Raw genomic sequence first — 12,478 nt, 5'->3', positions numbered from 1 at the left:
AGGATAGACTAAGATAGCTAGCTTCCGTTCTTCCTTTCTGTTGTTTGTTATTATTATTGTTATTAATATTATTATTGGTATTGTTATTAGTATTAGCAGCAGCATCAGTCATAGTTGTGGTAGTAGTAGTATTTTGGTTTGATTTTTTTGAGACAGGGTTTCTCTTTATAACAGCTCTGGCTGTCCTGGACCCACACTGTAGACCAGCTGGCCTCCCACTCATAGACATCCATTTTCCTCTGCCTCCTGAGTGCTGGGGTTAAAGGCCTGTGCTACCACGGAGCTTGCTTTCTTGGGTTGTTGCAGCTGACTGTGGCTAATGCATCTTAGTTCTGCCAGAAACCCTGGGAAAGTGGGGTCTCCATCTCTTCAAGAGGTTTGTCCAGTCCCCAAACCCTTGTGTTCTGAGGGGGAAGGATCTGGGTAGGCTGGACCAAGGACACATGGCTATGGAGACAAATCCATTTTGTTTTTTATTGATTGTTTGGGGCCTGAAATCTGCCTCTCAGCTTGTGGTCTCCCTGAGCTGCGAAGAAAGTCCTGCTTCCTACTGAGGCCAGAAAGGAGACGTGGGAGTGCGTTTCTTTTCCCCTCCTCAAGACAGGGCCTCACGAAGTAGCCCAGCCTGGCTTCAAACTTGCTAAGTGGCCTAGGCTAGCCTGGAGCTCTCAGTGCTTCTGGGAGTACGAGCTTGGACCACCATACCCATGTCAGAGGTGGCTCCAGACCCACTGTATTCACACTTCATGCTTCTGTTCTGCACTGAGATCCTGAGGGGCATGAGCCTGTGTGTCTAGCTCATATCTCGTCGTTTTCCAGTTGGATGCTATGAGCCTCAACCACATTTGGAGTGTTTTGGGTCTCTAGTGTTTCCGCTGGCAGGTCTTTGGCTTCCCCTTCGTTGTCCTTGCTCTCCACCTGTCTCTCAGCATCCTCTCGGGGACCTGGGGCATCTCCTTCAGACTCTGCCTGACCCCTAGCCTCCCCTTCAGGGCTTAGAGCATCTACTTTAGTCTCTATGTGATGTCCAGCCTCCTGTTCAGGCTCCAAGGCCCTTTTGGCCTCTACCTGACTTGTAATTTCTTCTTTAGTCCCCAGGGATTGCTGGGTTTCTGATTGCAGCGGACTGTTGGCTAAAAGCGGCTGACTTCCGGCAGGTTGTGGCTCCTGGAGAGCTGGGGGAAGGGACTCTGCGCGCTTGGGGGCTTCTCCTGGGAAGTTGATGAGCTCTGCAGGAGTCATGAGCCCGTCTCCATCCAGGTCCTGAGTCTCAAGCACCATGTCTACTACCAGGATCACCTGTGGAAACAGTTACGGTAGATATTTTCAGGAACCCGGCCACCCTCCAACAGCCTTGTTCCTGCCATATAGACTCCAGGCTTCCTTTTTACCAGGAGTCTACCAAAAAGTCATGATGGAAGGTCCAAAGCTCCAAGCAGCTAGTCTCTCATGGTTTCCAGCAGCGCTTACCGGGTTGATGGGGAAGTGTGCAGCTCCAGGGGCCAGAGCTGCTGTCAGCATGGACAAGAGTTCCAGGCCGTCCAGTTGTCCGTTCTGGTCAAAGTCGTGAAGAGCAAAGAGATATAGCAGGACTACGGAGAAGAGTCTGGGTTAGAGAAAGCAAGAACCCACTGGGCAACGAGCGCCCAGCTCCAGTTCCATCCCACAGAGCCTCCCGGCCCCGCGGCCAGCACCAGAGCCTCCCGGCCCCGCGGCCAGCACCAGAGCCTCCCGGCCCCGCGGCCAGCACCAGAGCCTCCCGGCCCCGCGGCCAGCACCAGAGCCTCCCGGCCCCGCGGCCAGCACCAGAGCCTCCCGGCCCCGCGGCCAGCACCAGGCCTTCACCTTGCTCCCGGTTCATTTGTTCAGGGTCCTCTTCCATCTTCTCCAGTCCCTTGAGATAATCCCGCAGACGTCTGTGGACAAAGTGGCAAATCAGGGGGGAGAATCCTGTCTGTGACCTAAGACTTGTCCAGTTAATACCTGCTGAGAGCCCCCAGCTTACTCACCGGAGCTGCTCAGGGCCTGGCTGGAAGGGGTTGGTTGTGAGCTGCTGTTGTGCCTCAGGGTCCAGCCTAGAACGGGGAGAGAAGCAGAAGCCCAGCTTAGCAGCCGCTTGGCAGATTTCTCCCCAGACTCAAAGGGAGACTCAAAGTTTGTCCCTCCAAACTCCCAGAAAAGGCTGTAGGGAAAAAAGCCCTTCGGGTGTCATTGGAAACAAAACCTTAATTTCTAAAACTGCCTTTGCAGCTCAGAGACCTTCCTTACTTAGCTTTAGAAAACCCAAAGAGGGCTGGAGAGATGGCTCAGCGGTTAAGAACACTGACTGCTCTTCCAGAGGAACTGAATTCAGTTCCAAGCACCCGTAATAGGTGGCTAACAACCATTTATAACTTCAACTCCAGAGGACCTAACTTCTAGATCCTACAGGCACCCACACTCATGTGCACATAAACACACACATGTAAATTAATAAACAGTTAAAAAGAAAATGCCAGGGCTGGGGATTTAGCTCAGTGGTAGAGCGCTTGCCTAGCAAGCACAAGGCCCTGGGTTCAGTCCCCAGCTCCAAAAAAAAAAAAAAAAAAAAAAAAAAAATGCCTAGTGAGGTTGAGGCCACCATAGCAGACACACAATAGAGGCCCAAGACAATGGCCCAGGGTGTGTCAAGACACAATGGTTTCTTATGGTCTTCCTTCTCCAACACCAGAATCTACTCCAGGGAGAGGATCACAGGCTGAGGCTGGCAGCAATGGCCGGGATTCTACAGACCCATTTTGCTCCGTGACGTATCATGCCTCTTCTTTTTTTCTTTTTTTTTTAAAACAATCTTTATTTTATTTTATTTTATTTTATTTTATTTTATATGAGTACATTGTAGCCATCTTCAGACACATCAGAAGAGGGCAGCAGATCCCATTACAGATGGTTGCAAGCCACTGTGTGGTTGCTGGGATTTGAACTCAGGTCCTCTAGAAGAGCAGTCAGTGCTCTTAACCTCTGAGCCATCTCTCCAGCGCCTCTTCCTTTTTTCAAAGGGTATGGACGTCAGCCCAGACTTTAAGTCTGCCCAGGATCTCAAGTATCCGATGTCTGCATGTGGCTACTGTTTGCCCACATCAGCCTGAGATGACAGGACTTGTAGCAGCTGGTTTGGTCACTGCTGCCAGCCCTCCACTTTCTCCTCATTCCCACAATTGCGATGCTCAGACAGAAGGTAAGAAAGCAGTTCTTGGGGTTGGGGATTTAGCTCAGTGGTAGAGCACTTGCCTAGCAAGCGCAAGGCCCTGAGTTCAGTCCCCAGCTCCAAAAAAAAAAAAAAAAAAAAAAAAAAAGCAGTTCTAGTTAGTCGTTAGGCGGATAACCCCATTTCCTTGACAATCCCAGTGTCAGGGCTTGATTCTAAGGGCAATCCCTGTCTGAGTTTCTGGCATCCTCCTGATGCTTCACATCAGACTAGAGCTGAACTCTTGACTGTGAAGGGGTCTACAAGCACGCATTAAGTCCCTACTTGGGGCATTGTGATAATCAAAAGGCAGGAAGTTGGGGTGCTGTACCCAGAAATGATGGAAGCTATACTTCTGCAGGCTCCTGGCTCGCCCAGGAAAGAGTCCTGACATCTTTCCAGAACTCTCGATACCCCAGCCCTGCCCTCCTAATCCTCTTACCTTGCAACTCCATCCTTGGGGGCAGCTTGACCCAAAGGGAGCAGCAATAGGGGCAGCATCAACATTTGCATTAGCCACCGGGACATCCTGCTGAACACCGGAGCTAGGAACAGAATTGGGGAGTCAGGGGAGGGGTATCTGCTGTAGTGTTAGGGGGTTCAGTTGGCTCAGACGGAAATGACTTCCTTCCTTGTGTGTGAAAACATGAAGTATAGGGGAAAGGATGCCTGCAGGGGCGGGGGGAGGGCTATCACCCATTGGCAACCTTCTGGGAACTCAAGGTAAGTCCTGCGTGTACGAAAATACGTAAACCCTGCTCCGGTATATAGCGTGCACTGTGGGAGGGAGCTCTGGGTATGAGGACTCCTTCTCATATCCCATTGGCCCCGCTTAAGTGCTGTGTAAGTAAGTGCCCTTGACATTCCCAGTGTCAGGGCTCGATTCTAAGGGCAATCCCTGTCTGAGTTTCCGGCTTCTCCTGATGCTTCACATCAGACTAGAGCTGAACTCTTGGCTGCGAAGGAGTACTTCTAGAGCAGGCCACTTTATTTACAGATGGTAAAAGAATAGATTAGGTTGCTACACTCACTGAAGATCAAACATACACAAGGAGACCACCAAGAGGGAGATGGACTGCTAGTCTGTATTTATGAAAGAAACCTACTGAGGCCAGGTGCGGTGGCATGTGACCCACGATCCCCGCACTCAGGAGTCTGAGGCAGGAGGACTGTGAGTTCAAGACCAGCGGTTGTCTCTATGTTACGCATATTTGGAAATAGAAATATGGAAACGGTCAAGTATGAAATGAGTTCGTTGATAACACAAGGCATAAAAGCTTTTTGTTTGTCCCAGGGATATGTACATATAATGTGAATTTCCAAGGAGAGAGAAGCCACTAAAACTGAGACATCCCCCCCCCCAAAACCATCTTTGGGCAGGAAAATAATCAGGTGTTTGGTGGCCCAAGCAAAGGATCAGGACCTCCTGTCTCCCGAACCTAAAACTCAGGCCGTCGCTGGATCTTCCTAAAGGACATTGTATAGCTTCCAGCGGATCCTCTACGAGGTCTGCGATGCTGAGAAGGCTCAGAACCGTGCCCAGGGTGGACATCAGTTCTGTGAGAGTCTGGAAGTAGAGCCGGTAGGTGCCTGGCTCACAAGAAGATGAGCAAAATGTTCACCTTTTGAGCAAGAAGCACCAAAGAGTAAAAATCTAAAAAAAAGATGAAGCTATCATAGATATTGAATCGGTGCTTATTTTCCACTGTGTGTGAGTGTGTGTGTCTGTGTGTCTGTGTGTGTGTGTGTGTGTGTGCGTGTGTGTGTCTCCTTCTCCCTCTCACTGGTCACTGTCCTTGATCACAAGAAACTTGAATTAATTAAAAACTGTATTGTGGTGATGTGCGTGTGTACGTGTGTAGGTCATGTGCGTGTGTACGTGTGTAGGTCACGTGTGTGTGTATGCATGTAGGTCAGAGGACAGCTTTGTGCAGTTTGCATTTTTATCAGTTCCAGGGATTCAACTCAGGTACCCAGGTTTGCATAGTGAGTGCCTGCAGCTGCCAAACTACCTTTATCTTTCGAGACAGGATCTCTCACTGAACCTCATCAGTTCAGCTAAAATGTCTGCCCAGTGAACGTCAAGGATCCACCTCTTTCTACTCCACACAGCACTATGCTGGGCTTTTTACATGAATTCTGGGGGTCTGAACAATCATGGAAGTTCAAGGAATGGGGACACCAGTTACAGTTTGGAGGCCACCTGAATGCCTCAACTGGAAGTGGAAGGCAGAAACGTCAACAGAAACCCCAAGAGTTAGACGGAACTCCAAGCTGTACAGATTGGTGCCTTATTCCTTTCTAGAAAGGAGAGCTGTCCTTGAGACCTGTGTGGCACGTAGCATGGATGAGGGGACTAGATGGCAACCCTGAAAGCTCTTTGTGTGCAAAGTCTCTGGGATGAGGGCGGGCCAGCCGGGGCTCAGTCTCTAATATGAAAAGAAGGGGCACATTAGGGTTGAGACAGCCTGCTGCCAGGGAGGTCAGAAGGGGAACGTGAGCCTGTGTGGACCCTGGGCTAGACAAGAAAGAGGAGGGCATGGAGTGCCGTCGGCTCTGTGTTGTCTTCTAACAACCCGTGGATCAAAGATGAAGGCATGATTACCAGCTTGGCACTGTGGGAGGGGTGAGGGGTGGGACCTATTGAGAGGCTGATCATGGGCTGGAGAGGTGACCCAGTCAGTAAAGTGCCTCATGCTTACTGTACATGGAGACCTGAGATCCCATCCCCAGTGGACTTGTAAAAGAGGGGATGGGAAGGGGCTGGGGAGGGGAGGGAGAGACAGGTGCATCCCTGGAGTTCACTTGTCAGCCAGTTTAACCAATTAGTGTGCTCCGGGTTCAGTGAGAGACCCTCGTCTCAAAAATTGAGAGAGAGTGATCGTAGAATACACTCAATGCCTCTCTCTGGCCTCCACACTCATAGACATACACACAACAAACACACAATGTACACCCAACTCAATGTTCACACATACACACAGTCAAACATCATGGGGTGGGGGTACGAAGGCAGCCAGGCCAACTGACCATGAGCTAAAACCAAGGGTAAAAGCAAATCTTTTCTTGTTATGAGTTGATTGTCTTGGATGTTTGCTACAGTAGCAGAAAGTGACTGACACACGTGGGAGGCCAAATGACACAGACCGGAGGGGGTGTGGGGGGCAGCACGGGTGGAAAGCAACCGTACAACTTATAGAATACAAATGCACATTTTCCACTAAGTAGCCCATGTTGCCCCTCATCCCCCTGCCTCTGCTTCCCAAGTGCTGGGATTACAGATGTGTGTTGCCATGTCTGGCTGTCCCTTTGTTTTCCAGTGCTAGGGGCCAAAACCAAGCCTTCACGCTTGCAAGTCAAGTGTTCTACCGCTGAAGTGCACCGCGAGGCTACTTACTTTTAAAATATTCTTTTGCCGGATGGTGGTGGTGCACACCTCTAACCCAGCACTCTGGAGGCAGAGGCAGGTGGATCTCTGTGAGTTCATGGCCAGCTTGGGCTAAAGAGCAAGTTTCAGGACAGCCAGGGCTACCCAGAGAGACCCTGTCTCCAAAAAACAAAATAAAAAGAAATAAATATAAAAAGATATTTTGAAAGGTTGTATTGTATGTATGTATGCATGTATACAATATGTATGTATTAGGTATGAGTGTTTCTTCTGCATGTGTGTATGTGTACCTGGCACCAGAGAGATCAGAAGAGGACATCAGATCCCCTAAAACTGGAATTACAGATAGTGGTGAGCTATCATGTGGATGAGTGGTTCTCAACTTTCCTAGTGCTGCGGCCCTTTAATACAGTTCCTCATGTTGTACTGACCCGTTTGGATTCAGACCCAGGACAAATGGCTGAGCTGCACATTTTACATACCAGAGGGGATCTGACCTCCAAGTTCTCCCAGCACCTCTCAGTCCCTACCTGCTACAGGCATGGCTGGCATACCCACTCCTCTCCCCTGATCTTTGCAAGTTGGGCCTCCTCTACCCCAGAAGCTCTTTCCTATATAATCCCAACAGTTTGCTCCCTCTCCCTCTCCCCTTGCCCCCACCTCTCTCCCTCACTCTGCATGTTCTCTCTCTCCACTCACAAGCTCTTTCTTTCTATCCCCCTTTCCCCTCTGTCTCCTTCTCCATGGGGACTTCCCTGGCCTTGTTCCTTGGGACCAGTGAACCCACCTGAGAGCTGCCCCCCCAATAAACCTGCCTTTTTGTACCTTAATTCGACTTGAATTGGCTCATTTTCATCAGCAGAGAATAAATTATCAACCCCAACCATAAAATTACTTTTGTTATTACTTCATAACTAATTTTGCTACTGTAATGCAAATATTTGTTATACAGGATGTCTGATATATGACCCCTGTGAAAGTGTCATATTTGACCCCCAAAGGGTCAAGACCCACAGATTGAAAACTACTCATGTGGATGCTGAAAACGGAATTTAGTTCCTCTGCAAGAACAACAGGTCCTATTGATTGTTGAGCCATCTCCCCAGCCCGTTTCTTTACTGTTTCTTAAGTTCCTACTTATAACTGGGTTCTCTCTTACCAATCAGCTGAAGGTATGAGATCAAACTACTTCTTTTTCTCCTTAAGGATTATAAAATTATATAATCAGGAAAAGACACACATGTTTAAACAAGGAACAGATAAACAGAAGCCAAGTGTAGTGGCACACACCTACAATCCCAGCTCCTTGGGAGGCTGAGGTTGTGAGTTCAAGGCCAGCCTAGGCAATGCTGTAAGATCCTGACCGAGATGAAGAAAGGAACACAGAAATACAGAATTGCTAGGAAAAGGAGGTGTAACTCAAAGGTCGAGCCCTAGCTGAAGGCTGCTCAGGTCCCAGTGTAGACTTTGTCTTGCTGTGCTTTCCCTCTCTCAGGTCTCCATCTGCAATGCAGGTTGATAGAGCACTTCCTGGAGGCCATGGTGGTAGCTAAACGAGATGAGGCTCTTGCTTTCCAGAAGTTGTTTCAGCTGCTCTACAGTGGCTTCAGGCACACCTTCCCTCCTGGCCTTCCCACCTGAGTCCTACTAATCGCTCCTCCCCATCTGTTTCTGGGCCAAGACCTGGGACTCACATAATTTAAACCCCTCAGAGCTGTCAACACTTACTATCTAGACTAGCCTCTAGGTTGCTTTTTAGAAGAGTATATTAGAGCTCAAAGACAAACTGGTGGCAGTTTGGAAACGGCAGGAAGTACCCTTCCCCCGTTAATCCATTCACTCATTAGGCTGACAGCAGGGGTTCCCGAAACAGTTTTGATTTGTTGGTGGTGTTGGTGTGCATATGTGTACATGTGTGTGCACACACGTACATGTGTGTGTCAGTCTGTCTGTGGACATGTGTGCCTCAGTGGAGGTCAGAGAACAACTTTCAAGAATCGGTTCTCTCCTTCCACCATGTAGGTTGTGGGGATCAAACTCAGGTCAAAGGCCTTTGCCGTGCATCTTGCTGGTCCGTGTCTGTAGTTTGTTCTGACTTTCCTTCCCACTAACCCTGGAATCTAATTCACTTCCTCTTATATGTTTGGACTTAGTGGCTGGCTTCCAGGCGACTAAGATGGCTGAAAAGACTGTCAGGTCCAGGCAGTGTCTCAGTCTCTGTGTCTCAAAAAACCAAAAACCAAACCAAACCAAAAAACCTTAGAGAGCTTGGTGCCCGCCCTAACCCACCGAGACAGGCGAGTGTGAGAATGACCTTCCATTTCCAATTGTGAGCCTTCCAGCTGTCCTAGCCAACAGCACAGAGAGAAGAAAACTGGTCTCCACTGCCCTGCCTAGACAGTGTCCATGGGTAAAGCTCAGGTTATCATCGGAAGCTACTGTGTTGTTTTGTTTTGGTGGTGCTTTTAGGTAACCTAGGCTAGCTTTGAACTCACGGAGCTCAGACTAGCCTTAAACTCACTGAAATCCTCTTGTCTCAGGCTCCCAAGAACAGGCGTTATACTCCTACACCTCCACACCCAGCTCTGGTTGTCCTGATGAAACAGTGTCTCCCTGCGTGGCCCCCTGCCTTGCTGGAATCAATCACAGGAGCATGCTACCACAACCGGCTGTTATATACTGCGTTTTAACCTATGGAGGATTCCCACAGCCCAGCTGGTACTAAAGCATCAATGTGATAATCTAGTCGGCCGAGGAGTGAGACTAGCCCTGGAGCATCCTGCTCTGTGCATGCCGCCTGCTTTGCGTTGGGAAGCTTGAGACCATTCGCAAGCACTAGGAGAGAGAGCACCCATCATATACGGAGCCCTTCTGAAGACCTGGGGTGCGAGTGGAGATTCTTAAGGACTCAGAGGCTCTCCTATCTTTGGATTCAAACCATTAGGTTTTGAGTGGCTTGTTAAGTAATCGTAATAATCCAAATGCCAGCCCTGTAAGAGCTGGCTCTGTAGGTGTGAACCTACTTAGCCACACGGGCCTTGTTGTCTGTAGTTCTGCTGTAGCTGTCTGGAAGGTGTGAACCGCTTCTGCCCTGGGATCTGTAAATTATGCTGATTCTGGCCCTCCCCATGTGAATCAATCACTGTCCTCTGTCCTGTGAGTGCCCTACACAGGTAAGTAGTGTGTGTAGTGGACATGACCAAGAACCAGCGTCATGAGATTACAGAAAATAGTAGGCGTATGGTGAATTCCTTCACACACACACACACACACACACACACACACACACACACACACCCACCTCTTGTCCTAGCCTGAGGTACTGTCTTTATACCCACATCATATAAGTATCCCTTTCATAGAACTCCATCGCTTCAGAAACAGTTTTTAATTATTTTCTTTATTGTGGAGTTTATGTGTGCTTAAGTATAGGCCAGTGTGTGCCAGGGTGCATCTGTGGAGGTCAGAGGACAACCCTTGGGAATTGGCTCTCTCCTGCCACCTTGTGGGACATCAGGTTTGAACTCAGTTCCCCAAGCTTGCTTGCAAGTTCCTCAACCCATTTTGCTGGTTCTTTCAAAATCTTTTTTTTTTTTTTTTAAATAGGGATCAGAAAGATAGCTCAGGGGGTTGGGGATTTAGCTCAGTGGTAGAGCGCTTGCCTAGGAAGCGCAAGGCCCTGGGTTCGGTCCCCAGCTCCAAAAAAAAAAAAAAAAAAAAAAAAAAGATAGCTCAGCTGTTAAGCACACTGGTTCAGTTCCTAGGACCCATGTGTTAGCTAACCACCATCTGTAACTCCAGTTCCAGAGGACCCGAGACCCTCTTTTGTCCTCTTATGTCCTTTGAGGGCACTGCATACAAGTGATACACAAACACACAAAACAGATACAGGTCAAACACACACACACACACACACACACACACACACACACACACACACACACACACCAATAAAGGCGATGGCGTACGCCTTTACTCCCAATACTTGGACAGCAGAGACAGGTGGATCTCTTGAGTTCCAAGCCAGCTTGGCCTACAAAACAAGTTCCAGAACATCGAGGACTGCAGAGAGACCCTGCTTCAACTAATTATTTGATTAGCTAATTAATTAATCAATTAAAAATCCCACAGGGTCTCACATATCCCAGGCTGGCCTCCAACTCATCATGTAGTTTAGGATAACCTTGAACTCTCGACCCAAGTATTAGAATTACAGGGGTGCACCACCCTCACACCCAGCAACTCCAAGACCTTGGGTGGCTCTTTGTTTTTCTCATCGTCACCCACCCAGGTCTTCACCCATGCCTGCAGGAATGGCGTCATCTCTGTCTGGTGTCATCTCTGTTTCGCCCTCCAGTGCTCCAGCACAGCCTACACTGCTTCGAATGGCAGCTCACTGGGTGTTCTTTTATCTTTTCAGCGTTTTTGTCCAAACCTGTTTCACCTTCAAGGTGGACCTTCCTGATAACCTTAGCATTCGGTTGCAGACTATACCTCAAAATTCAAAAGCTTTGCCCGGGGGCTTGGAGTCTAATGTTTTCTCGATGCTTCCAGCCGTTGTCTATGAGAATCAAGCCAAACTTCCACGGGATGTGCATAATAGGACTTAGCCGTACTAACACCGTGTCAAGTTGTAAGAGCTTTTGTAAGTAACAGAAAGAGGGTGGTCATTGAACAACTGCTTGTAAAATAAAAAACAGTCCTAGCCATTTCCATAATTATAACATGCACAAACATAGCTATCCTATTACATGCCTGAAAACCACTGTACCTGCTAGTTAACAGTTGTGATATAATTCAGGGAAGTTATTCAAGTCACACACACACACACACCCCACAGTGACCTTCTGCCTTTGATTTCTTTAAGCCTTTGCCCTAGCTCACAGGAGGAGACTTTGGCCTTGAGGTTGGACCTTTGGTCAGCCCCTGCCTCTGCACTGTTTGGTGGTCCAGGCCGGTGTCTTAAACTGTCTTGGCCCTAGTTAGGGTCTTCAATTTTAAGATGAGGATGTTTCCTAGGACTTAGGGAGGGTACCATGAGATAATCTAGGTTAAGCTAGGGCCAGCAGATTCTTCACGATGTGGCAGGGGTCTTTGGAGGCTTATCTCAAACGGCTTCTCATTCCACAGAGACATTTCTTTTGCAGCGACCCTGACAAACAGTCACGACGCCTCCCCTGAATCTTTCCAGGGCAGGAGCTGGTACCATGAAGGGCATCCATTTCATTTCTAAACAAGTGGAGAAGTTACTGAATCTAATCATCTCCCTTGATTTAGCCCTTTAGTGTCCGGGTCTAGGAAGGGGAGTCTTAAATGACTGCAGCTATACAGTCAAAGAGGCGTGCACCTGAGCTAGCCGGGGGACCAGCCATCTACAGTTGGATGACAACGGACAGTGTCCTTCAATCATCTTCATCTACTGAATGAGGTGGAACCCCGACTCGAAACACCGCCGGCCAGGACTCATGGACTACTATCAAACCCAGGGGCCTCAGAAAGGCTTTCTGCCTTTCCTCTATCTGCTCTCAGGGATGACCTCTTCCCCAATGGTCCTAAGAGGCCAGGGCCACCTCCCCAGCCCAGTTCAAGCCGCAGGGGATGCGGAGGACTGCGCTCTCTGCATCCTGACGGCCAGCAGAAGGTCTCCACCCTCACCCCCAAGGTACAGGATGCCCCCGCCGCCCTCTGGGCCCTGGTCCCTGCCGGAGTCCGACCCACCTGCTGCGGCGGCGCTGTGCGCGTCTGGGGCTCCGGCTTCGTGCGCGTTATAGGCACCGCGCCGCCCTCGCCCGGCTGCCGGCAGCCAGCCCTCCCCCGGGCCGCTCCACGTGGCCATTCCACGTCGCCCTCCCGGCTGCAGCCGC

At 49.4% G+C, this 12,478-nt stretch overlaps 1 protein-coding gene across 1 annotated transcript; it reads right to left on the bottom strand.

The window, feature by feature from the left end:
- Positions 1-448: 448 nt before the first annotated feature.
- On the bottom strand, positions 449-12,453 carry Cgref1 (cell growth regulator with EF hand domain 1). The gene is made up of 6 exons (NM_139087.2): positions 12,333-12,453; positions 3,669-3,771; positions 2,010-2,075; positions 1,846-1,916; positions 1,471-1,592; positions 449-1,299 (listed from the first exon to the last, which is right to left on the bottom strand). Exons 1-6 carry the CDS (start codon positions 12,448-12,450, stop codon positions 799-801), a joined length of 981 nt encoding a protein of 326 aa, NP_620787.2. The 5' UTR covers positions 12,451-12,453; the 3' UTR covers positions 449-798.
- Positions 12,454-12,478: the final 25 nt, after the last annotated feature.

This window comes from Rattus norvegicus, chromosome 6 (assembly GCF_021556685.1).
Source record: "Rattus norvegicus strain SHRSP/BbbUtx chromosome 6, alternate assembly SHRSP_T2T, whole genome shotgun sequence".
NCBI classification, from domain to species: Eukaryota; Metazoa; Chordata; class Mammalia; order Rodentia; family Muridae; genus Rattus; species Rattus norvegicus.
The sequence above is the reverse complement of the archived record's forward strand: the minus strand, read 5'-3'. Positions and strand labels throughout refer to the sequence as shown.

Excerpts from the sequence above, each read along its gene's own strand:
- Cgref1 (NM_139087.2), bottom strand. The coding sequence starts at position 12,450 with ATGGCCACGTGGAGCGGCCCGGGGGAGGGCTGGCTGCCGGCAGCCGGG. Across the intron at positions 2,076-3,668 it reads CCCAAGGATGGAGTTGCAAG|GCTGGACCCTGAGGCACAAC; the intron begins GTAAGAGGATTA and ends TCCCCGTTCTAG. Across the intron at positions 1,917-2,009 it reads CCAGGCCCTGAGCAGCTCCG|ACGTCTGCGGGATTATCTCA; the intron begins GTGAGTAAGCTG and ends CTTTGTCCACAG.